Here is a 26,012-nt window from a genome sequence, read left to right on the forward strand (position 1 = left end):
CACTTGAGTTAGCTTTGGGAGGCAGAAGAAGGAGATGGGAAGCAGTGGAATTGTTTGGAAGGTCTTTATTTTGGAAAAGCTGTGCAGAAAAAAATTCAACAAAATGTTGCTGTGAAAAGAGAAAATCAAATTTTAAGCATTAAAAAAAGTCCAATCAATCAATTAGCTCAGAAGAAGGGAGGAGGCCAAGAATGGGAAGAAAAGTCACAGGTTGTCAGGCAGACAGTAGGCCTCCAGGGGAAGGGCTTTTCCCTGAGCACTGCCGAGGAAGACAGGGTGGTCACAGGGCTGCAGTGGCAGTGGCTTCCTTGGCTTCTCCTAAAACACTTGTATCTCACACCTGCTCCTCAGTCCCACCACAGACCTCTTGAGGCAGTAGGGGCCCTGGGGAGCCATGACTCTCCCCAGCTATGCCAGGAGCACTGTGCCAATCCTTCAGGAAGAAGAGCAGGAGTGATGAAGGGGGTCAGGCACATTCAAGCCTGGTATTGCCCCGGAGTGACACTCCTAGGAAAGGCTAAGGAAGGCGCTGATTCAGGGCAGGCAAGCCTGGGGCTCTTCCCAGGGTCTCCCGCCACACTCCTTCCTAGTGATCCCAGCGATGTTTCTGTTGAGGACTCTCCTGGCCACACAAGCACCTTTTCAACCTACATGGGTAGGGATCTCTAGGACCTGCGTCACTAGCTTGCCCAAGAGAAATGGTGGCAGCAATTTTGCCAACCCCTTGGCAAGCCTTTCTCATCAAAAGCATCCAGTCAGTTAGGATCCTAGCCTCTCTCCAGACTGTCCTCTCTCTGGTTCTGTCTTCTGCCGCTTCTATTTACGAAGGTCCTCACCCTCCCCAAGGGTAGCCAGAGAATGCTGTTGAGACCTCAAGTTCCAGATGTAAGCATCAGGACTACTTTCTCCCCAGAGCTCTTCAAAGTTGGGAGCAGGTTCCCCAATTTTGGGAAGGAAGAGCCTGACCCATTCCAAGTCTACCAGGCCCTGAGGTCAGCAAATCTGTTCCTCCTTCCCCTGCAACAGGTCTGGCTGTTGGTGCTGATAAGGGCAGTCCAGGGCACTCTGGCTGTTCTGGGACAAGGTCCAGTCCCCTTCATGGAGCAAGTCTGGGGCAAGGAGGTCAGCGGTGGTGGGAGGGCTCCTGTTCTCTGTCTCTGCTCCATTTAGATCCTTACTGTTGCAAAGTGGCACTGATTCTAGCTCTGTCCCTTCCTCTCTGGATTTTCGGCTTCGTTGGGGCCAGTGGCAGGGTCCGTTCCTACAACCCTGGGTGGAAGCCACATTCTTGTGGCTCAGATATATCTCCAGCATGTAGTAAATGGTCCAGAAGATGGTGAAACAGCCCACCAGCACCAGGGTCTGGGGAAAAAGCCAAGCACATATGTTAGTTGGACCATGACCAAACTAGGAGCTCAGGGAGTCCCTCCCCTTCAGAGACTGGCCCCGCTCCTACCACTGGACTGAACTCAATGGGCTAGCAGGGTAGGAGCAATGCCATGAAACCACTGTGGGGACATGCTAGCTCACAGGACATGTCTAAGTAAATGTAAAAGAACTGAAGTTACCCCCTGTATATTATCAGATCATAGTGCAATAAAATTAGAGATCAATAACATAAGAAATCGCGAAACTCCCACAAACACATGGAAATTGAATAACACCAATGGGTCACAGAGGAAATTAAAGAAGAAATTAGACAGTTTCTACAAGTAAATGATAACACCAGTACAACATACAGGAATCTATGGGACACAATGAAAGCAGTTCTATGTGGGAAATTCATAGCAGTGAATGCCCATATTAGGAAAACAGAGAGAACTCAAATAAATAACCTAATGCAGAACCTCAAGCTCCTAGAAAAAGAAGAGCATTAACAAACCCAAAGCTTGTACAAGAGAGGAAATTTTACCTACTTCAAGAACCTGTACTCTAATAAAATGAAAAACACAGAAGAAATGGACAAACTCCTAGGTACATATGAATTGCCAAAGTTAAATGAAGAAGATATAGAAATTCTAAACACCCCAATTACAATGAGTGAAATTGAAAACGTAATAAAAAATTTACCAACAAAGAAAAGCCCAAGTCCTGATGGCTTCACTGCTGCATTCTACAAGACATTTAAAGAAAAACTATCACCATTAATCATTATTCTTTCAACTCATCAAGGAAATTGAAAGGGAAGCAAGGCTTCCAAATTCATTCCTGGAAGCAAGTATTACTTTGATTTCAAAACCAGGGAAAGACCCAACCCAAAAAGAGAACTACAGGCCAATTTCCCTAATGAACATAGATGCAAAAATCCTCAACAAGACACTGGCAAACAGAATACAGGGGGTCATCAAGAAGATCATACACCCTGACCAAGTCGAATTTCTCCCAGGGATGCAAAGATGGTTCAACATACGTAAATCAATAAATGTAATACACTATATTAACAGAGTCAAGGACATGTTCATCTCAATAGATGCAGAAAAGGCATTCGACAAAATCCAACACCCATTCATGATTAAAAAACCCTACAGAAATTTCTTTTGTTTTGTTTTTTTGGTACCGGGGATCAAATTCGGGTCCTTGCGCTTGCGCAGCAGGCAGGGAAAAATACTGAGCTAAATCCCCAGCCCCCCTATAGAAAATTGGAATAGAAGGTCTTTATCTCAACCTGATTAAGGCTATTTATGAAAAACCAACAGCCAACATCATACTAAATGGTCAAAAACTGAAAACTTTCACTCTAAAATCAGGAACAAGACCACTCCTGCTCAATATAGTTTTGAAAACATTAGCCACAGCAATTAGAAAAGAGAAAGAAATAAAAGGAATCAGTCCGGGCCGCCTGGGCCCTGCGCCCGCGCCCTGCCGCCCGGGCCGCCTGCCGCCCGAGAGCTCTGCCCGCCCACTGCCCGCCTCCGCCCTCCGGCGGTCGGCATGGAGGGGAACCGGGACAATGCGAAGAGGTGTGTGCGCATAGCGTGCGAGGCCCTGGGCGCCGGAGACAGCGGCAGGGCCCAGCGATTCCTGCAGAAGGCCGAGCGGCTGTACCTGTTGCCTGCCGCGCGCGGACTGTTGGAAGTGTTCATGAAAAATGGAAGCACTGCTGGAAACAGCCCACACTGCCGGAAGCCCACGAGTGGCGGGGATCAGAGCAAGGCCAGCTGCACTAAGGACAGCATATCCGGAAGTGCAGAGAGCGGGAAGGGCTACCCCCGCGACCAGGTGGAGGGTGTTCTCAGCATAAACAAATGTAAAAATTACTATGAAGTACCTGGAGTTATGAAAGATGCAAGTGATGAAGATTTGAAAAAAGCTTACAGAAAGCTTGCTTTGAAGTTTCATCCAGACAAAAACCTTGCACCTGGAGCAACAGATGCATTTAAAAGTAAACTTTTTTTAAAAAAAGTAAACTCTTTAAAGCTACTTTGCTAAGCTCTTTTTAGAATTCATTTTGCAAGGTTTTGAAACAGTAAATTCTGCATTTGGACTGGTACATTTACAAACCAGCATAAGCAAGGGCCTGTGAAGTCCTTTAAAATCGTAGCACTAGTGTACTTCATCCAGACCCGAGCCAGTGCTTTTGGTTCACAAGAGCAACCTGCCGCTCTGACGGACCCAGGTGACTGTTCTAGGGATCCCTGCAGGTGCTCTCGTTACTGAGCTGGAGGGTTGATTTTCCGTGATTCCTAGCATGTTCCATGTGTTTCTAAGTCAGACTAAAAATACAGTTTTTATGTGTTTTTACTAGAGACTATCTAGAATTGGGCTGTTAGAATACCAGTCTGCCAGGGTTCCTCTTAGATTTCTATTAAACCTGGCCACTTCTGCATTTTTCACATGTAGTTCTGACTAGTGTGGTATTTTTTTCTTTTTAAAGGTTGGTTCCTTTTCTCTTGCCTACTGTTCATTTTATTCTTTATTTTCTTTCTCAGTATTCTTTTAATTTTTTGCCAATTAATTAATAAATGTTGGAGACTGATTTTATAATTTCAGATTTTGTTATAATTCATTTGTAATAGCTAACTTGTAGTTCAGGGTAGAACGCTTTATGATTTTTCTTGTGAATTAGGCATTCGTACTGCCTGTGTAAACTGGTGGGATCTTAAACTAACAAGAGCAACAGTCTCATTTTTACAGTGTTTCAAAAAGATAGAAGGCTCATTTGGTCTCTCATAAAAATACTATTAAAATTGTTTACAAAAAAAAACGAAATAAAAGGAATAAAGATAGGAAAGGAAGAAGTTAAACTGTCATTATTTGCTGATGATATGATACTTTACATAGAAGACTCAAAAAACTCGGTCAGAAGACTTCTAGACTTAATCGACAGATTCAGTAGAGTAGCTGGATATAAGGTCAACACTGAAAAAACAATAGCCTTCTTATACACAAATAGCAGACTCACTGAGAGAGAAATTAGGGAAACAATTCCTTTTACAATAGCATCCAAAAAAATGAAATATCTAGGAACCAATCTCACAAAGGAAGCAAAAGACCTCTACACTGAAAACTACAGCACTCTGAAAAAGGAGATCGAGGAGGATATAAGAAAATGGAAAGACATCCCTTGTTCCTGGGTAGGAAGAACCAATATAGTGAAAATGGCCATACTTCCAAAACTACTACATAGATTTAATGCAATGTCGATTGAAATCCCAACAATATATTTCACAGAACTAGAGAAAACAATCCAAAAATTCATTTGGAACCAGAATACACCTAGAATAGCAAAAGCAATTCTAGGCAAGAGACATGGCTGAGGGTATCACAATCCCCAACTTGAAACTATACTACAAAGCTACTGTGATAAAAACAGCATGGTACTGGCAAAGAAACAGACCCGAGGATCAGTGGAATAGATTAGAAGATGCAGAAACAACGCCAGACATACTTAGCCACCTCATCTTTGACAAAGGAGCCAACCACCCTCATTGGAGGAAAGATAGCCTATTTAAAAATGGTGTTGGAAAAACTGGATTTCAACCTGCCAAAGATTAAAACTAGACCCATACCTATCACCATGCACTAACCTAAGATCAAAGTGGATTAAAGATCTAAATATTAAGACAGAAACACTAAATTTGCTGGAAGATAAGTTAGGCAGAACTTTTGAAGACATTGGCATAGGAAAAAACTTTATGAACAAAACCTCAGTAGCACAGGAACTAGCACAAAGAATCAACAACTGGGATCTCATCTTATTAAAAAGCTTCTGCACTGCAAGAGAAACCACCAACAGAGCTAAGAGACAACCTACAATGTGGGAAAAAATTTTTAGCAGCTGTACCTTAGACAAAGGACTACTATCTAGAATATATAAAGAATTGAAAAAAATCAGACCCCCCCCAAATTCAAAGACCCAATTCAAAAACGGACATCTGAAATGAACAGACATTTCTCAGACAAAGCAGTAAAAGCAGCAAATAAATATATGAAAAAATGTTCAACATCATTGGTCATTCGAGAGATGCAGATGAAAACAACACTGAGATTCTACCTCACCCTACAAAAAATGGCTGCTCTCAAGAAATCAACCAATAACAAATGCTGGCAGGGGTGTGGAGAGAAAGGAACCCTTCTCCATTGTTGGTGGGAGTGCAGACTGGTGCGACCACTGTGAAAATCAGTATCGAGATACCTCAAAGAACTAGGGCTAGAGGTCCCATTTGACCCAGCTATTCTCCTGCTGGGTATCTTCCCCAAAGAATTAAAAGAATCATACCACAACGATATATGTGCAATCATGTTTATAGCGGCACAGTTTGAAATAGTTAAAGCTTGGAAACAGCCCAAGTGCCCATCAACGGGAAACTGGATAAAGAAGATGTGGTTGTTTTATAAAATGGAGCACTACTCAGCCATAAAGAATGAGAAACTAGAAACATTTATAGCTAAATGGATGCATATTGAGGCCATACTCTTAAGCGAAATAAATAGGACACACATGTGTAAATACCGAATAGCTTCTCTAGTGTGAGAAACTGAAAGTGTAAATAAGGATTAAAATGATTAAAATGAATAATTGATAATTTGAAATAGGAAGAAAAGGTCCAAAGGGGTAGGGGTAGGAGGGGAAGGGGAAAGGAAAGAAGGGAAAGGAAAAATTATGAGAAAAGAAAAAAAATGGAAACCAAGTATGTAAATAGGGAAGGGTGGAGGGGGTGAAGGGTCCCCAGGTAATGGGAAAAAATAGGAACCAAGATACATCATGTTCAGGTACAAGCACCCAATGATAAATGTAAACGTACTGTGTACTTAAAATGTACCAATGAAAGAATTTAAGAAAAAAACCCCAAACATTGTGGGGATCTAGGTCTTCCCAACCCCTCATTCCCCAGGGTAGCACCAAGGACCAATGCCCCCCGACAGTCCTATGTAGTTTGAGTCTTGGTGCTAGTACCTTCAGGGTATTAGGGGTGATGGTATAACCATCTTCCTCAGGAATCTCCAGTCCAGGTGGGCAGGGCAGAGAGAAGCCATCATGCAGGTATTTCCCACTCATGGCACTTTCTAACAGCCTGCAGAGAAGCAAAGGGCAGAGGATACCTTACTGAACATGGTTGCTCTACCACCTGCCCCCATAATCCTCCTGCCTTGCCACTGGAGGGAGTAGAGGGAGCCCAGGGCTGAGGGCAGGAGTGCACTCTGGCTTCCAGCCCCTGGCTGTGTCTTCAGCTGGGGTCAGGAGCTGGAGGTACAGATGGGTTTGGAAGGGGAATGGCTCCCAGGTTGGCTTCTTCTCCCACCCCATCACAGGCTGCCCTCCCTCTGACACATGGGGCTGTACCTACCTTTGTCTTTCCCTAATGTCCACTGGACTCCACATGGAGCCATACAAGGTCAGCTGCCACTGCTGGAGGATGCCCAACTGGGGTGGCTCATCACCTAGAGCAGCAGTGGGCAGCCTGTGAGCCATCCCCTCTGTTGGCCATGCCACCCACAGAAGCCCAGCCACTCAAGGCACTCAGACCACACAGTGGAGTGTAGTTAGGGGCTGTCCAACTGAGACCCTCGGGTTCTGCAGAAGTGCTTTACAGGGTGCTTGGGCACAGGACAGAAAGCTTGAAAGGCTGAAGTCAAAGCAGAGTTGTGCCTTTATCCTCTGTATTTTGGGATTTCAGCTGGAATTTTCTTGAAAGAAAAATGTTTTTCTACCAAAGTAAAGGTTTGAAAACCATTAGTTGGTCTGGCGAATACCTAGCTTGACTAGAACTGGGGGGGAAGGGGGACAGGTGTAATTTCCAGTCTCTTCACTGGTCTTTCAGATATTCAGGTCACTGTTATTGGGACCTTATACAGGTCACTTCAAACCTCTGGCCTTAATTTAAAAAAAAGGTGAAAATTAGTCCTGCCCTTACCTGCCTACCAGAGCTGGCTGAAGAATGGCTACATGTGAAAGGACTTGGTCAATCACTTTTCCAAGGAATAGAGGTGGTATAAATAGTCAGTTTTAGGGATTAATGCCCAGTTTTAGTTGCATACTCCTTGGCATCTGCCCTCTTTGTCTAATGGCAACCCTACGTATTTTGCACGTGACATTTTCTGTGGGGACTCTGAGATCCAGAGGGACAATCAGGCAAGGCAGGGCCCTGGGGAAAGGGCAGGGAGGCTCACCTACATCCCTGATAACCAGTCTGTAGGTGCCTTTTGCTCTTTCCCCCCAGCACCGCACAGTGGAGAAAGTCCAGTCATTGAAGCCACTGGGATCCCTGGGGAAAGAACAAAGCCACAGAGATGAAAGGCACGGCACAGGGAGCTGACCCCTTTCCCAGAAACATTATTTCCTCACTGCAGCAGCCACAGAAATGAGCTACAGCCATCTGGGAAGGTGCCAGAAGGGGATCCAAGGGCGGTCCCTCACCCCTGGGATCTCAAGGAATGAGGGACTTGTGCCCATGTGATGTAGGGGAAAAGCCAAGGTGGGGAGGACATAGGCTTGAAGTCCCACAGATCTAGGTTTACTCTTATTTTCTCAGCAGTTACCAGGCTCTGTGACTTGTTTACTCATTTGCAAAGGAGGTCACAAAGTCTACTCCAGCGGGTTCTTCAACCATTAGAGGATGTATGTATGTAGAGCATAATGCCTAACACACTGTAAGCACTTGAATAAAGCATGTGATCAATGGCTTCCAACTGCCAAGGACAGTCAGTGCCATGGTTGCTTATGACAGTGCCACTATCCTCTTCAAAATATCCTTATTGCAAAGACAGATGAGGAGGCCTCAGGCAGGTGTACGTACGAGTCCATGCTGCGGGGGGTGCCAATAAGGGACACCATGCCACTGGGACAAAAGAGTTTCAGTTCCAAGCTGCCGCGGCGAGGGTGGGCGATGGAGACTGTCACTGCTACATGCTCCAGGGTCTTCAGCCCCGACATCTCCAGGTCCATCCTGCTGACTGTAGGAAGTCAGGCTGGGAAGCTGGGAAACCAGCCCATAAACACTTATGCCCTCACTTCCTCCCAACACACACAAATGCACAAGCTCACTGAAGCCACATACACACATCTAACGCAGCCTCAACACTAGTGACTAGAATGCAGTGCTGCTTTGAAGTTTACAACCCAGTTTAGAGTTTAGCTAGGAAGGCAACACATGGCTGAGACACAATGTAAGAACCCAACAGAGCAACTTCAATTACTCATTCACCCAAAAATTACCTACTGACTACCTCCTAAATCTTAGGCACCTGAGCTGGGTGTGGTGGTGTACATCTATAATCCCAGCACTCAGGAGGAGGCAGGAGGATCACCTCGAGTTCGAGGCCAACCTGGGCTACATAGTGAGTTTGAGGCCAGCTTGGACTACATGGCGAGACCCTGTCTCAAAAAAAAAAAAAAAAAAAATTAAAAGAACATTTTAGGCACCTCACTAAATACTGGGACTATAAAGGTAAGTTGGGCATGGCACCTGTTTACCTGAAAACAAGAAAATGGTATGATACATACAAAACTGGTAAGGGAAGATGCTGTGAGACACACTGATGATGGAAATGAACACAGATTAGTAAAGGGTATTCTAGAAGGGAGAGATGACATCACAAAGACAGGTGAAATGAGTAACTCTCATATATGGAAGACAATACAAAATAGTTTTAGAAAACCACTGAAGTGGGTTTCAAGGAAATTATGCTGAGTGAAAAAAGCCAATCTCAAATGGACACACAATGAATGATTCCATTAATGTAGTTATTTATAAAATAACTGTAAAGATGGAGAACAGTTAGTGGTTGCCAGGGGTTAGGGATGGGAAAAGGGAAAAGGTAGGTTACATAATTTTTTATTCGTTACATGCATTATATTGGTAGAGGATCAACAGCATACAGTGCTGGGTGTGGTGGTGAACGCTTGTTATCCCAGCACTCAGGAGGCTGAGGCAGGACTGCTGTGAGTTTGAGGCCAGCCTGGGCTACATAGTGAGTTCAAGGTCACCCTGAACTACACAGTGAGACCCTGTCTCGGGAAAAAAAAAACAAAAAACAAAAAAAGAAGAGGTATACAGAAGGGTAACTGACATGTTATAGAACAGAACAGAATCTGAAAAGGAACCCAGTCAAAGGGGACTGCTTGTCTGTGTTCACAATATGCATAGCGCCATGCTACAACCTTTTTTTGTTTCTTTGTTCATTGGTGTGTGTGGGGACTTGGGTGCCTATGCATGTGAATATACTAAATTATTTCTAGAATTTCTTGTAGAATTAAATGTGTTAATATATTAAAGAAGTTAATACTCAGAACAGTCAGTGGCACATAAAAAACACTCAAGTCAGGGTTGGGGATTTAGCTCAGTGGTTCTGCCGCCAGCCTTGCAAGCACAAGGACCCGAGTTTGATCTCTGGTACCAAAAAACAAAACAAAAAGCACTTAAGTCATAGCCAATGATCCTCACTATTATTATTTAGCCTTTAGGGTCTTTCTATTTCAGAAGATACCAGCCAGGCCTTTAGTTTGCCCATATTCTAGTGGAGCTATGACAATCTCTATCCTTTCTACTGGTGAGGAATCACAGTAAGAGATTTAGATCTACAAATCATGTGTGGAAATGTGGCAGCAAGTCATAAACATTGAGGGAGGACAAATGATCTTTTTTTGGAGACAGGATCTTAGCTCTGTAGTTCAGGCTGGTCCTGAACTCAATGCATAGCTCAGGCTGGCCTTGAACTTGTGGAGAGCCTTCTGCTTCAGTCTTCCAAGTACTGGGATTACAGGCATGCACCACCACAACCGGCATGAGGACAAATGATCTTGGATCAGATTCCTAGCAAACATTCAGGACTCGGCACTAAATGAGCAAGTGAAGGAAATGGGAACCTCAGGTACAGAGGCCAGAAGAGGGTTAAGTAGTAAAGATGTCACAGAAGCCAGAGGAGAGGGGCTGCAGCAAAGGTCTAATTAATAGGGTCAGAACAGCAAGAAGGATGGACTCTGAATTAGCTCTGGATGGGGTCAGGGAAGAGGCACCATGATTAACGAAGCGAGTCTTGCAGAGGAAGCATGTGAAAACGGAGCAGTGGTTGCAGTTAATTCATCTGAAAGGCTGAAGGGAGACAGGGACATTACTTGGAAGGCAAAAAGAAGAATGGGTAGAGAGGGAAAGAGTGGGCTGAGAGGGCAAAGAACAAGACTCATTGCATAGGCAGAGGATTAGCCATACAGTCAGGGCACAAACCCAGAGGAAGGAGAGGTGTGAGTGGGTGCCCGGGAATCTTCTAGTACACGGACTCTTTGTGCAGAAGACACTCCTCCCCAAATCCCATCCCACCTCCCATTCTCTTGGAGAGATTTCAGACCCAGTGTCTGTTCTAAAGGAGCTGGGCAAACCACCCCGATACGCTCTCCTCCTAACTTCCTGTTGGTGGGGGGAAATGAGTCTGTCTGGCTCTTCAGCTGCACAGTTCGATAGGGCAGCTATCAGTCATGTGTGATTACTTAAATTTTACCTTTTTGTTTTTTGGTACCAGGGATCAAACTGGGGACCTTGTGCTTAGGAGGCAGGCGGTGGAACCACTGAGCTAAATCCCCGGCCCTGATTACTTAAATTTAAATTAACTATAATTAAATAAATTAGAATTCTGTTCCTCAGTCACACTGGCCACATTTTAAGTGTTCCATAAAATTATACAGTGTCATAGATCTAGAATATTCCCATCATGGCATAAAGTTCTGTGACAACTTTGCTCGGGAGTCTCAGAGCTTTTTCACCTTCTTTTCTACTGTAGGGATATTCAGCTCCCTTTACCTTAGGAAAAGTTCCAGATCCTTCTGGAAAAACACTACAGCTTGGTTATAGGGCTTGAGTTGCTCAGCTCCGTCCTGCCTGGGCTTCCTCCCCTCAGCCCTCAAGCTCTCACCTTCTATCTGCTCAGGGGTGACTGTAGTCCTGTCAGAGAAGTCACTTTCGTTGGCCTCTGAAATGTGCAGCAGGCCTGCTTGCCTCCTGGGTGAAAGACTCCTCTGGCCCCACTCCCTGGATCTTTCCCTCCTCAAGTGCACCCATTCTCTTCCTATACCACCTCCCACTTTCCTCTCCCCAGGACAACTTGTCCTCCTTTCTCTTGCTTCCTAGTGACAAACAAATTGTTGACAGTGGCCCCAACACCTAGGAGAGTTTGTCAGACATCCTGGGGCGACATCCCTTGTTAGAGGAACCAAAAGATGACAAAACTGGAGAGGCTCCAATCCTTCTAAGTCAACTCCCTCATCTGACAGATGTGACGGGAAACAGTCCTAAATGGGAGATAAAGGTTAGAAAGCACACAACACCCAAGGCTGCGGGTGCAAAGCCAGGGGCTTCTGACAGAACCACATTCCAGGGCATGTTTCTGAACTGCTCTGCCTTGGCTAATGCATTATGCCCTTTCCAAGATAGCATTCCTTTTATGGGAAATATAGTGACCGGGCCTAAGGCTCCCTTCACATACAGGGAAACTGGCAGGAGCTGGACCTGCTTAGGCAGAGGGTAACTCAACTCTTCCAAGTAAAAACTCCACCCAAGAGAGACTGCCCCTCCTCCTGCCTGAGATCCTTCCTTTGGCCATTCTTTCTCCTGCCAGGGCTCTGGTCTGAATATTTCTGAGGAGGACAGAAAAAGTGAGGACACAGTTCTGGTTTGGGTACAGACAATGACACAACTCAACCTTCACAGAAAGTAGTGAGTATCTCTGCTTGCCAAATTCCTCAAAGGCAAAAAAAATCTGGAGGGGCCAAGGGTGGAGAAAACTGGGAAATGTGCAGACAGAGGGGCTGGGAGATTACCCTGGTGGCAAGAATGTATGCTTAGCATATGCAAAGTCCTGGGTTCCATCACCAGCACCAAAATAACACAATAACAATAAGAAATTGTGTAGAGGTCCTCTCACAAAAACAGCCCCAGCCAGCTTTCCCTAACGGCTTCCACCTCTGTGCTCAACATACAAGCACATCACTCACTTAAGACGATACCCCCTCCCCCTTACCCCTTCACACAGCCTAGCAGCCCTGGGCACCATGGGGCAGGGGTGGAGGGCAGGTAACCCCAGTCTAGGGGACCTCTGCTCATGCCTGTCCCACCCCAATAGGTGGTATCCAGCTCGAGGAGACAAGCCTGAGCATCAAAGGAAAGAATGCTCAACTCAACTCCTTTACTTTCAGCTAAGGCTACTGGGCTGGATAGTTATCTGGCATGATCTTAGCATGGAAGTCACAGGCACTTCTTTCACGCCAGCCTGCTCAGTCCCACTCCCTCTCCACCCACCCGCCTTCCTAGCTGGTTGCTCAGCAGCTCCTTTCACTCCTAGGAGCTCAGGAGAAAGGTCTTGTTTAAGCAGCCAGGGGGCCAGCCAACTCAGAAGCAGCAACATGTCCTAAAATGGTCAAAGAAAACTACAGGTTTGGCTGGAGCTCAGCTCCTGAAGAGGGGGGAAGTCGGCAGGAAGGCAGAGCCTAACTGTCCATCCATCCACCCCAGGCCTGAAACACAAGATTAACCCCTCTGTACTGACTACTTACCATTCCACAGGACCTCCAGCAAGTGCGGGGACCGAAGAATAGCCTTGTTCTCTTTCAGCACAGGGCTGACGTAGGAAGCTAAGTAAGGGACAGACGTCCAGATCTGTTAAAGGAAAGGGGGTGGTGGCAGCAAATCAACGAACAAGACTGATCACACTCACACTCTCATGTGCACAAGCACTCACACACACTCATCCATACAATCTTTAAGGCCCAGCTCTCTATTTTTCCTCTCTTCATCACCTTCCTTCACTTCTAGACTCCTGCTGACACCCTGGTGTGCTCCTTAAGTCACCAAGTCAAGAAAGTGGAGGAAATGGCCACGTCCAGGGTGGAAGATGAGGACCTCAGTGGCCCCAGCTATACTCAGGTCTCATTTTCTCCACTAACAGTTTGGGAACTTCCATTATGGTGCTGTGCCTGGATGTTTTCATGTATAAAATGGCTATCAGCTGACTCGAGGGTAAAAGTGGTCAATGTAACAACACGAATGAACATTTACAAAGTGCCTATGATGTGCCAGGCAATGTTTTCGGCATTGGAACCCCACTTGGTCACCCTGCCCAGGGTAACCTACCCTGCCCACACCTGTTCACCTTGGCTGCATTGACGAGTCTCCAAGCATTGAGCAGCCCAAAACCGTGCTGGTGGCTGTGGCTGAAGCCCGCCTCATTGGTGAGCCAATCTGCATGGTGATCCTCATACTGAAAGAACAGGGGCCCATTAGTTTCACGCATGGCCAGTGTTACAACCTCAGCCTGCTGTCGTCTGCTTCCCTGCTGGCTGATCCGGTCCAGACTCTCCCAGACTCTTCCAGGGGTCATTAGCAATGGATTCCCCTAGGACAGCTAGGACAAAAGGTTGCAGCCTCATGATGTCACCACCTGGTGGCTTGCTTCCAGAGAGGGAGTCAGGAGCACCAGCTGCAGAGTAAAGAAGTGGTCTTGAGGGCATTCCCATATCTATTCCTCACAGGTGCCATTCTGGAAGGGACTTGGTGCCTAACATTTGGGACATTTAGAATCTGAAGGCTCCTGACACCCAAACTCTGGGGCGGGCTGGGCCTGGCCACCTGTTTACCTGCCAGGATCTCACCTGGGTGGCTGTGAAGACAATGATGTGCTGAACGTCGCGCCATGTGAGACAGGGCCGCACCTGCAGCATGAGGGCTATCATGCCAGCTGCCAGAGGTGCTGCTGCAGAGGTCCCTGTGTGCCCCTCTGTGCAGCCGGTGCCCTTCTGAAGGTCCCAGTCAGTGGTCACCTGGGAAGTGGAGTGCGAAGCAGTGAGGGCATTAGAGATGAGCTCAGAGGCAGAGAGAAGACGGCAGACCTTGGATCCAGCCTCTCAGGTGGGCCTGCCTTCCTCAGAGCTGTGTGCCTGACTAGAGGGGCCCACGAGCAGGCCCAGACAAGAAGACCCTGAATCCTTTTGGCCTCCCAGAGACCTCTGCAGAATCAAAATGAGAGTGGCTTCTGAGGGGAAGGTGTAGGGGGAAAGAAGACGGTGATACGCCAGGGGACTTGGGTGCTGCCAACTTTCCTATTCTTCCTACTTTAATTTTCTTGCTCCCATTCCCCCAATTCTCCACCCTGTCCTCCCTCCCCTCTCCGGTCCCTTCAAGGGGAAGTGGTCAGGGAGCTACTGGGCTTCAGCTGCAGTTGGGACAACAAAAGGGCACCAGTCAAGGAAATCCAACTTGGCAGCTGAGGGCTGGGGCTGGGACAACATGCGTGCATACAACTGCCTTGGGGGTCAGCTCAGTGTCTGTGCGGCCTGCTTGCCCTTGCTCTACTGACCACACACAGGATGAGCTGCCTGTCTGCTCCAGCCAGAGTCTTAGGTGGGTTTCCAGGGGCACCCCTTTCCCATCCATGGTTCTGAGGCAAGGTTCGAGTGGCAGAGATGGCATCTGCCTGGCATCAAGTTCTTTTCATGTCCCATCAATGCCAGAGCCTCAAAGAGTTTAGCGGAGGAGGGCTCTGCCTCAAATTGCTCCCATATGTGGCACTTGGATCCTTAGCCCGTGATGCTGGTGCAAGGCTAGAGACTTCCATTCTTTCGATTTCTCTTCTGGGTCAGATACCAGGGTGCCAACTTCTGCCAAGAGCTGCCTTTTCTCCACTGTACTCACTGCTTCCCTCCCAGCTGTTATAGCAGCTGCCAAGAGATGCAGTTTTCACCCAGACACCATGCACTCCGAGAAGGGAAAGGAGAAACACTCTCCAAGTTGTAGTCTCAACGAGAGTGGGAAGCCGGGTCTGTGCCAGGGAGCAGATTGATTTTTTCCTGTTAAGGAAACGGGCTCATGGTGACAGTCTAGTGTGCAGCTGTGAACTTGCCCTTAGTAGCAGGAGCCCGGTGAAGCCCTAGGGGAGTCCAAGAAAGCTCCCAGGTGGACAAACTGTGGGAAGTGTATGTCCTGTCTTTGCCCTCAGAGACAGCTCCACCTAGCTGCCCAGGGCGGTGGGCAGAAACTGACAACAGAGGCTCCCAAAGCAAGGCCGTTCCAAAGATAGGAACTTGGCTATGTAAACTCTCTTCATTTCTGGCCAAATTATAGTTCAGATGGAAAGCTGGGGAGAGGGTGAGAAGCGGAGTTGAGTTTAGAAAGGAAAAGCGAGGCACTGCAGTGCAGCAGTGACCATTCTTTTCTGGAGCCTTCTGAGGGGCCCAGCTGGAGCAGGGGTGAGACTGGACCCCCAGAGTTCTACCAGGGAGTGAAGACAGAGTGTTTCCTGCTCTTCCTCCTCTCCGAGCCTGACCCAGCCAGGGTGCCCTGTAGACACAGGCCCCAGGCTGCTGAGCATACCCTTTCTGGCTTTTCAGTTCAGTTCACTCCCAGAGGCAGGGCAGGATGGGGGGAGCAGGGAGTAGGGGTCAATTGGCACAGAGCCTTGGAACATTGTGTTGACCACAAGTCATTTACTGGCATAACAAAATTTTAGTTTTGGAAAATGAACTTGACCCTGCAGGAAGACAAAGCAGCCTAATTCCCAGTGGCCCCAGAGAGCCCTCCCAGCTCAGCCACTGGAGAAATGTGACACCAGTTAGTGGCAGCACAGCTCTTGCCTGGAGCCTCCGGTCCCCAGTTATTCTGCTATGGACACAGGAACATACATGGAGTGCCAGGACTGTGACCCAGAGACCTGGCTTAAACTTGCTGGGATGGAGCCCAGCACAGGTAGGTTCCAGACCTCCAGAGGTTCCTGCTGCAGTCTCCTTGCCACGGCTCCAATTATAGCTCTAGGCAAGAGCTCTGGAGAGCTGACATGAGGCAGTCCTCTGGTTCCTCTTCCCGCCCAGCCCATAAAGACAACTGCTAGCTTTCCTCCTGTGGATGGACATGGCAGGACTCAGTACTTACACAAGGTTGACTAGTAATGCCATGAGGCTCTATTTTTAAGACACCATAGCAAGACGCCAATGCTCAAATTCTACTTTGGGAAGACATTTCATTTGCTTTCTTTTTTTTTTTTTTTTTTGGTACCGGGGATCGAACTCGGGACTTTGCACTTGTGAAGCAGGTGGTGGAACCACTGAGCTAAATCCCCGACCCTGGGAAGGCATTTCAAAGGAGCAGTTTAATCAATATGATACTTGTTTCTATAACAATGTATATATTTGTTTCAAGTTAACAATTTTGAGATCAAAGTTGTTCACACAGGTTTATTCAGAGCCCTCAGTGGTCTCCCAATAGAGGCCTTAAAAGGTTCAGATCTTCGAGGGCAGAGGAGCGGAGGGGCGGGACAGGGAAGCAGGGAGCAAAAGAAATACAATGAAGCCTAAGAGAAGTCCTGTGGGACAGGGCAGGGGCACAAGGCACACAACACTCACAATGCTCCGGAGCATCTTGTCCCCACCACTGAAGGTGACCGCCAGCATGGAGGCACACTCTTCTGCATAAAAAGGCATCCGTCCCTCCTCATCCACAGCACCTGGCATCAGGGAGGAAAGTGGGAGCTGAAATGACAAGCTGATCCTGCAGCAGGGGCCTGATGACATTGGAGTTGGCTGTGACTCATCACTTAGGGGGAATTTGGAGCTTAAAAAGTGATCTGAGCTGGTCAGGCCTGGTGGGACATCACATTCCTGTAATCCCAACTACTGGGGAGGCTGAGGCAGGAGGATTTCAAGTTCAAGGCCAGCCTGGACAACTTAGCAAGACCTTGTCTCAAAGAAAACAAAACATGTTTTCAACAGTTTCCAGGACAAAAGTGAAGTCCTTCCACCTCTGTACTTAGTCTTCCTTTTTTTTTCCTTAATATTTACTAAGCATCTGCCCTATGGAAAATGCCACGTCCTGATCTCAAGGAGCCTACAGTCAAGCAGGAAGTTGGATAAGGATATAATTATAGCTGGAGTGACAAGTCCAATCATTGGTAATAGAGCTAAAGGGCACTTAATTTAGGCTAGTGAGGAATCAGGGAAGGTTTCAAGCAGAAGGCAAGCACCGTATGGAAAGAGAGGCCACAGCAGAGACCTGACTACTCACGGTGGGGATGGAGGCAGGGAATGGTTCAAAGTGTTCCCAAAGAAGTCTTGGGATCTCGGAGAGCAGCCCTAGTCCCATGCCAGCCCAAAGTGATGCCCTTGCTCACATATTCAGATAGACGCAGTCACACACACACACACACACACACAAACACACAAAACCATCAGATCACTACCTATGGTGACGGTGTAGATGGAGTTGGCATAGCCATCGTAGTTGCAGTTGTCATTGTGTTGGCCCCCGTTACCACTGGCCACCACGAAGATGCTCCCAAAGCCCTGGCGGCCAGCCATCACCCCGTGCTGCAAGGCAGCCTGCAGAGCAAAAATGTCAGGGTATATCAGCTGATGAGCTCGAGAGACTCCTACCTACCACACCAATCACTCTTGCCAGCCCTCCTAGAAAGCAAAAGGAAATAAAGTTCAAAGGGCACTGGGCATTGGGGAAAGAGATTTACAGAAGGGTACAAGATGGGAAGGGAGCTTAGAGTTGAGCAAAGCTGGATGGACATACTCTGCTTATCATGAGAGTGGAGCTAGGAATGAGAGCCAAAAACAAGATCAAAGGGAAGCAACCTGGAAACATGACTCCATTTTCTTCTCTAAGACCTGTGCCCACCACGCCCTGGCCCAGGTTAGGTGTACACTTCTGGAGAGGTGGCAGCTGGGGGAAGGGTGCAAAGAAGGATGGGCTTGTAGGAGTTTTTCTTTTTTTTTGGTACCAGGGATCGAACTCGGGACCTTGTGCTTGCGAGGCAGGCACCAGAACCACTGAGCTAAATCCCCAGCCCTTGTTGGAGTTTTTCTAGGGCCAGGTCTCCTAATCTCCATCCAGTCAGTTACCTTTCCAAGTTGGTGGGGGCCGTCCACTGTCTTCCCATCATCATCTGGGCCCCAGCTGTTGAGAAATAGCCATAGGGAAGAACCAGAGCCAGGCAGTCCCTACCCACCCAGGGCCTCCCAGTCTCTGCTGGCCACCCCATCTGTGGCTCTTACTCTCTTCCCAGGGGTTCCAGTTCAGGACTCCTATGATTGTTTTTTCCTTTTGCAGGTGCTGGGGACTGACCCAGGGCCTACAGCACACTACCATTCTAAGCAAGCACTCTACCACTGAAGTATATTCCCAGCACTAGGATTCTGTCATGGAAAGACATAGGCTTCCAAGGCCTGGCCCGTTTCTCATGTGGAAAATAGCTGAACTAAGGCTCTCTTCCCTGGAAATGTTCCCAGTGTAGGACTTGTTTATTCTGACCCTGAGCTCTGACCCTCAGCCTCGGGTCCCACTGACACTGACACAAGCTAGTACATAGCTATAGAGCAGAACGGGGTCACTCCTAGGGGACCTAGGGATCACCACTGGGCTGGATGGCAAGGCACCCACGAAGGGATGCTCTATCTGGGTTAGTTCTCGGTTCTCAGGCTGAGGAATTCTGTTTGAGAGGAAATGCCTTGTAGATGACATCAAAAATTTAAGAGGTACTGGTTAGCAGCAGGAACAATATCATGGGGGCCACCCACCCTAAGTTCCTCCTTATCCAGCCCACAAGAGCCACAGCCTTAAATTGCAGGCTGCAGGGTGGTGGGGACTGGCACTGGGATTCAGTTTACCTTGGTTGGAGAGGAAAGGTTTGTGAGTTTAGAAAATAAATAACTGTAAGACCGGCTGGGGCACTGGAGAAATGAGGGCAGTGGCCTTATAGCTGAATGAGGGGCCCCTGCATGGACCTGCCCAAGTCAGTCCATTTTGCTGTCCTTGTGTTGGAGGATTCATTCCAGGTGCTTCACCCTCTTGCCCTCTCACCTGTGCTGCCTCACCTGCAGCTCTGCCTCACCTGCAGCTGTAGATGTCATTGATCTGATAGTGCTTGTTGAATGCCACAGCCTCCATACTGTCTGTCAGTGGCCCGTCCAGTACCCGGATGCCTAGGCATTGAAGACACGAGATCCTTACTAATACTGGCCACCCAAGAAACTGGTAACTTTGCTGGTCCCCCAAGTCGGAGACTGGGTGCGGGGAGACTTATTTCCCCTGTTAATTCTTTGGTCCTTTTTGAATTATACCACATATATGTTACCTGTCTGAAAGAATTTTTTGTCACACTGGAGCTTAGACTGTAATGATCCTGGGGTTGTATGGGAAAAGGCTAGAATGTAGGTAACTGATTCCCTTTTTATCTTCACTCTTAGTCATGTAAACCATCTAGCACAATACTTAACATATAAAAAATGTTGGGTAAACAGTGCTCATTATCAGTGGTACTCCCAGAGATGCCTGTTTGTCCTCTAAAATGGGGAGGGGGTGTTATGTCTGGGTCACCACACAGGGACAACTGGGGCTTTCAAAAGGGGCTAGGAGCTGGACATGGTTGCACACGCCTGTAATCACAGCCCTGAGGGAGGCCGAGGCAGGAGGATTGCAAGTTTGAGTTCTGCCTGGGCAATCTCATCTGCAGAGGACTGCTGCCCTCTGCTGGAGAACGAGAGGAATGCAGCCAGCCCACTGGATCCTCAGGTTCTCAAACATTTTTAGGAATCACCCCAAGGGCTTCCCCTTCATTCTTCTCACTTTCTGCCCTGATGGACAAAGACTGAAGTGGAACACTAGAACCACTTCTAGTGGGGGACTGGGGCATCCAGCTCGCTTGAATGGATAGAGGGCAGCTGTGACGGCTGACTGGGAGTGTGGAGAGGTGAGCCTGTGAGAGGAGTTTCCAGAGGCCCACAGGGTAGTGGAGGCACCAAAGTGTTGCCAGGCACTTTGAAAACTATGAAAATGCAAGCACAACACAGTCAAAGGAAGGAGCTGTTATGATGACGTGGGTCACTGATTAGAAAAAGGAAAGAGGAGACTGGAGAAGTGGGGCTTTGGGACCTCGGGCCCACATGAAGAGCATTTCCACTTTGTTTTATACAGTGCTACTAAAAACATGTTTGAAACATCACTGCACCGAAAAACCAACTGGCTAATTGTCCCACTAGGAGTTTACCCTTTACTGAGGTCATGTGTGTTGCAGGTGGGATAAAGAAGTTTCACAATGCAGGGAGGGAAGGCTCAGGGAATGACTACTGTGCCTGGCAGAAGCCTCCCAAGTTCATTCAGCAGCTACCTGCTATGCGGCTCCCGTAGGCTACGCCTACTGCACAGAAGCTGTTGTTGGGCACAGCAGCGATCTCGCCAGCACACCGAGTACCGTGGTGGTTGCCATTCTCCAAATCCGGGTGGGGCATGGGGTCAGGGTCATTCGAGTTGAGATCATAGCTACCTTCAGGGCTCTGAAATATCGAGGGACAACGGATAGTCACTCACTGGTTAGAAGTCAGGTCCTAGGGGTCGGCGGGGAGACAGGACTGGGAGTTTGGGATTCCAAGGCAGGGAAGCAAGGCCATCTCTCTTTGCAAACCACACAGGCCACAAGATAAGAGTAGCAGACAGTGGGACGAATTGGGAAGCACTGTGGCTCCTAGCAAATGTCTCTCTTGCCTATTATAGGAATGGGTCCACTGCACAAGGGCTTGGAAAGCCCAGGATAAGAGAGATTTGGGGACATCTAAAGATCACATTTTATTTTGTTTTTTAATTTTTATTTTTTAAATTTATTCATTTTTTTTTTTTTTCTGGTACTGGGGATCAAACTCAGGCTTGCAAGGCAGGCGTGGTATCACTGAGCTAAATCCCCAGCCCCACATTTTAACTTTTATTATTACTTTTTGAGACAGGGTCTCACTATGCAGTTCAGGCTGGCCTTGAACTCACTATGTAGCCCAGGCTGGCCTCAAATTCATGGCGATCCTTCTGCCTCAGCCTCCTGAGTGCTGGTATTACAGGCAGGTGCCATCATGCCTGGCTAAGATCACTCAGAAAGAGAAAGGTATCCAGAACTGTGGAGAGGGAAGCTGCCTACTGGGGCCACTCCTTACTCTGCAGAGAGGGAGCAGCAACAGGAAGCAGGAAGTTCTGCTGAGGTCCTCTCCCTTGGGGCTGGAGCACCTGCTGCATCCTAACTGCCAGGCTGCAAAGCTGGCTGGGACAGGAGAGGAGAAAGCACCCCACCCCACCTCCGAGGCTATTTGGTTTGGCTCAGTGCCTGCTAGGGAGGGGAACAAGGCTGAAGCATAGTGTGGAAGGAGCTCAGACATGGGACGGGCGTGTGGTTCTGGGCCACTTACATAGTTGGGTGCGATGTCCTGGACGGTGTGCTCTACACCATCATCCACCACCACCACCGTCACCCCGCGCCCAGTTACATTGCGCTCCCACACACCTGTCACGTTGATGTCCCTGCCGGGGCTCCGCTGGTTATTCTGTAGGAGATGCGGTGGGAATCCAATGACACACTGAGTATCCCAGAGAGAGACAAGTTACAGCTAGCAACTTGTTTTCATCATGGCTTCCACCAAAGAGCCAGGGAGATGTGGAGGACCAACAGGTCACAGGGAACAGAGCCAAGAGGGTCACGTGAGAGCTCTGGCACACACTTGGGCTCCAGGAACTTTTGAATCACTTATGGGTGACTGGGGTGAAATGGTGGCTAGGTTAAGGGTTGGACAATATAGTTATTATGCTAGTGTTTACAATTATCACGTATGTAATAGAGTCCATAATGTATCAGGCACTGTTATAAGTGCTTCATATGTATTTTTAAATTAATTAATTAATTATTTCAGTACTGGGGGTCGAACTTGGGACCTTGTGCTTGCAAGGCAGACGGCGGAACCCCTAAGCTAAATCCCTGGCCCCTTCATATGTATTTTTATATGTACTTACCCTAACCTGAATTCCATGAGGTAGGTACAACTACAGTCTCCCTTTTACAGGTGGAAAACTGAGGCACACAAAGGTGTAGCAGAGGCATGAGCTAATAAGTGGCAGAGCTAGAGTGTGCGCGTGGGCAGCCTGCCTGCAGCCCGTGTGCCCAAAGCACTGCAGGACAGTGGCTCTCTAGGTGGAGGACAGGGAAGGTAGAGGCTGAAGGCAAACTACCACCCCAGCACCAGAAATGTCCCTTCAGGTGAAGGGTGGGGTGGCAGGAGAGGGATTTGGTGAAGAGCCTAGTAAAGAATTGGACCAGAACCTACCCACTGGAAGCAGAAACTGCAGAGCTGGACTCACCAGGTGCCACTGCTGTGGGTACTTGGGGTCATTGAAATGGACGGTGCGCTTGGTCCGCTTCAGCAGCCTCTGCTCTGAGTGCCAGCGGACAGCTTCATGCCCAGCTAACACGGCCTCAGCCTGCTGTCGGACAGACTGCACCTCCATGGCCTGGCTGGGCCCAGCTGGCTGCACGAAGAGGTAGTGGCCCCGGAGCTCTCCGATGCGCCCGGCATTCACCAGCCCTGCTTCCTGGGCCACGGCATCTGCTTGCTGCTCCAGATGCTCTTCCTCCCGATCACCTTCCAGGCTGTCCAGATGCACAGCCCAGCTGAGCCCCCCTGGGGCTTGGGCATCGGGCCCACTTGTCTCTGCCAAGCCCATAACAAAGGGAACCAATAAGAAGAGCCCAGCCAATTCCAGCCACAGGCAGGTGGGCAGCCCCAGGGGGGCATCTAAGTGTGGCACTTTCTGCCTCCCCTTCGGCATCAGAGCAGCAGGCTGCAGGCAGAGAGAAAGGACAGAAAAGAGATAAAATAACTTCAAGAACTGAGAGGGTAACTTTGGGGCATCAGGTGTGGTCCCACCGGAAACCCTCAATCTGCTCTTTTCACAGGTTTCGACACTTGATCCTCTCTTTCTGGTCACATTTACTCCTGATCAACAAGGTCAGGCAGCAGGTGGAGTGTGGGCCAGTACTGACAGCGGATGCCTTCCCAGGTATCACAGTCCAATCCCTAGTAAACCAGAAAGCAAGCCACGCCCAGCTGCTTACTGGCACCACACTGCTCTTCCCACTGTTGCTGCTCACAAGGCTGGAAGGACATGTTATGCCCACAAATGACTGGCAGCAACATGACTGTCCTCTGCCAGAGTCCCACCCCCTTGTTTCAAAGGGACAGAAATCTTATCCCAGCTGACATCTCAGTCTGGTTGTCCTCGGCGGGCCCCATGCCCACCTGGGCTCTGTGTGGCGTTGAGCTCCTGGTCTGGCTAACTGCATCACACTCATCTTGTGTAACTGAAGCAAAGGCATCACTTTCGGTGAGTAGTGTTGATTCTGAGCACAGGCTGCATACCTGTGGGCCCCAAGAACAGAAGAAATAATGTCTCACCAAACCCCGTGGATCAAGTGGAGACTGGCCATGAAGCGCAGGAACAGTGAGTACAGAAACTGTCTGCTGATAAGTAGCATTTCTAGATATCTAAATCAGACCACATACCTGAGCCTGGTGCACGCCTGCAATTCTGGCACTTGGGAGGCTGAGGCAGGAGGATTGCCACAAGTTTGAGGCCAGCCTGGGCCACACAGTGAGTTCAAGGCCAGCCTGAGCTACATGGCCAGACTCTGTCTCAAAAAAACCAAGTAAAATAAAATAAAATAGGCTAGAACATGTCTGGCACAAATTGGTGTAAAATCCAAAGACTTTACCTCTTATCCTATTATGCTATGTTTTCTCATTTGTTTTTCTGGTGGCCTAGCGAGGACCTAACTGTCACTAAAATCCCTCCCGAGAATGTAGCCAATTCCGAGAAGGGCAGTCAGCCAGCAGTGAAAGAGGAAAAATCCCAGACGGAGTACGGAGTATGTGTGTGTGTGTAAAACTGAGCAGGAAGTGGCAATGAGAGAGAAGGTAGGCTTAAAGAATATCCCTGTAACTACCTTGGGAGGTGCCTTGGGACTGAGGGCCCAGGCTCCAAATTCAGTCTCCAACGGCCCAAGTTCCATAGACCCAGGGAAGTAAGTGGTCCTCAGAGGCCTCAAAGAACAAAGAGGGCCAAATCTGAGCTGGTGGGCAATCGTGGGGACACGGATAGGTGAATGTGAGTGGGTGGACTTGCTGAGTCCACCCTGAGGGTAGCTGAGTACCCAGACACACAGTGAAGTGAAAACAACTCAAAGCACCCTAGAAAAACAACTACTTCACTAACACTTTCTTGGAAATGGAGGCAATTTATGCCACCTATCATTTCCTTCCAAAATTTCCCATCCCATATTTTTTCCTCTTAGGTTTCTGAGAATATTCTCTGAATTTCTCTCTGCCTGCCAAGAGCCTGCACTGTCCCAAGATATTGAGGTGTCTTCCCCTTTAGCCATTCTGTTTAAAACCTAAGCAGGCAGGCCCCTTCACTCTCAGCAGAGCCCACTACAGATTTCTGGAAGGAGAAACCTGAGATTGTCCTGTCTACCAGGAACAGAGCAGTACTGATAGTTTGTTTGTTTGAGACAGGGTCTTGCTTCGTAGTTCAGGATGGCCTTGATCTCACTATGTGGCCCAGACCGAACTGCAGCCATCCTCCGGCCTCAGCCTCCAAGACGTGTTACACCACGCCCGGCCACAGCAGCACTTTTATCAATCTGGCTTTCGGGCAGAAAACTTTAAACACCTTCAGGAAGCAGAACTCCACCACTCCCAACTACTAGGCCTATGTGTGCAGCTTTGAGTGGTCAAGGAAGAAGGGCAATTCGAAGTCCGAGAATCTACTCCCAAGCAACGGTCCTCGAAGCTTCCACACCCTGTTCCAGGTCATGGATTGCGGCTAGTTTCATTGATCCCCCCTTCCCCGGCCTCGACGGCTCCGTGCACCGGACTCCCCTTTTCATTAGGACCCACACAGTCCTGGAATCTCAGACCCTGGGGTCCCCTCCCGCTGGGGTTCATGTCAGAACCAGAGGCGCCCTCTGTGCAGCGCTCTCATCCTCAGACACCGGTTCCCCCCACTCTTAGGCTGTCCGGACTTCCCACGTCCAGCCCCCACCTAGTGCCCAACTCACCGACCCTGCCGCAGCTGCTGCCGCCGCCTCCTTGCGGAAACTCGCGGCTTCCCGGGAGCCGGAGCCAGGGACGGCGGCATCACTTCCGCCCGGCGCCGCAGCCAATCACCGGCCGGTCTTCGGACAGACAGCCGGCCGGAGCTACGGGCGCACGGGATAGCGCTCGGGCGTGTGGGCTGCTGGGCTTAGCTCGTGGGGCTTCAGCACCCGAGTCCTCTGGGCATCTTCAACAGCGTCCCTCCTAGAGGCTTCTCCTCCTTCATGGAGTCCTCTGAAAAGGGCATCTCGGTCCTGACCTTTATTTTGGGGGGGCGGGTTTTGGTACTGGGGAACGAACTCGGGACCTTGCGCTTGTGAGGCAGGCCCCGGAACCACTGAGCTAAATCCCCAGCCCCGGTCCCGACCTTTAAACATACCTCGTTCCTCTTCTCTCCCTGATCGCCGTAGCCCTGACTCTCCTTGTGACCCTCCCAGAGGGACGCCTGCCTCCATCAGGCCGCCCTTCTAGCGGTCACACGTTCCTCTTCTCTGCGCCCCCGCAGAGGCCACTAGGATCTCAGGGGTCTTCCGCAGAATTCGCTTTCTCCAGGCAGTGCCGGCTCTCGCCGCCAGAGGGCGCTGTCGCCGGCGGTGCGGAGCGTCGTGGCCTCTCCTTTCGCGGGCCGAGCCTC

General features: G+C 48.9%; 1 protein-coding gene and 1 pseudogene across 18 annotated transcripts; one reads left to right on the forward strand and one right to left on the reverse strand.

The window, feature by feature from the left end:
• Nucleotides 1-48: 48 nt before the first annotated feature.
• Nucleotides 49-26,000, reverse strand: Pcsk7 (proprotein convertase subtilisin/kexin type 7). 18 transcript variants are annotated; one of them, XR_015451676.1, is made up of 19 exons: nucleotides 25,758-25,999; nucleotides 25,342-25,637; nucleotides 23,525-23,644; nucleotides 22,587-23,066; nucleotides 21,395-21,811; nucleotides 20,584-20,749; nucleotides 19,309-19,399; nucleotides 18,320-18,374; nucleotides 17,653-17,791; nucleotides 16,820-16,920; nucleotides 14,078-14,245; nucleotides 13,560-13,686; nucleotides 12,983-13,085; nucleotides 8,686-8,815; nucleotides 8,238-8,387; nucleotides 7,612-7,706; nucleotides 6,789-6,882; nucleotides 6,398-6,515; nucleotides 49-1,362 (listed from the first exon to the last, which is right to left on the reverse strand). XR_015451676.1 is itself a non-coding variant. In XM_021237847.2 (18 exons), exons 4-18 carry the CDS (start codon nucleotides 23,052-23,054, stop codon nucleotides 994-996), a joined length of 2,661 nt encoding a protein of 886 aa, XP_021093506.2. In that variant the 5' UTR covers nucleotides 23,055-23,066; nucleotides 23,525-23,644; nucleotides 25,342-25,612; nucleotides 25,758-25,992; the 3' UTR covers nucleotides 49-993. The 18 variants fall into 18 exon arrangements, 12 of the variants coding, with proteins under 12 accessions (XP_021093506.2, XP_021093507.2, XP_021093505.2 ...); XR_002386803.2 differs by having other exon boundaries at nucleotides 8,238-8,417; XR_015451677.1 differs by having other exon boundaries at nucleotides 8,238-8,394; nucleotides 25,758-25,998.
• LOC106010393 (dnaJ homolog subfamily B member 14 pseudogene) lies at nucleotides 2,896-3,954 on the forward strand (annotated as a pseudogene).
• Nucleotides 26,001-26,012: the final 12 nt, after the last annotated feature.

Source organism: Heterocephalus glaber, unplaced genomic scaffold (assembly GCF_053883595.1).
Source record: "Heterocephalus glaber isolate CG9 unplaced genomic scaffold, H.glaber_assembly_v1.0 deba00001429, whole genome shotgun sequence".
NCBI lineage: Eukaryota > Metazoa > Chordata > Mammalia > Rodentia > Bathyergidae > Heterocephalus > Heterocephalus glaber.

What these genes read in the sequence shown, in the direction of transcription:
- Pcsk7 (XM_021237847.2), bottom strand. Translation starts at nt 23,054, where the DNA reads ATGCCGAAGGGGAGGCAGAAAGTGCCACACTTAGATGCCCCCCTGGGG. An exon ending in CATCTACACCGTCACCATAG is followed by an intron (nt 16,921 to 17,652) that starts GTAGTGATCTGA and finishes CCCTGATGCCAG; the next exon opens with GTGCTGTGGATGAGGAGGGA. An exon ending in TTGTCTTCACAGCCACCCAG is followed by an intron (nt 13,687 to 14,077) that starts GTGAGATCCTGG and finishes CTGTTCTTTCAG; the next exon opens with TATGAGGATCACCATGCAGA.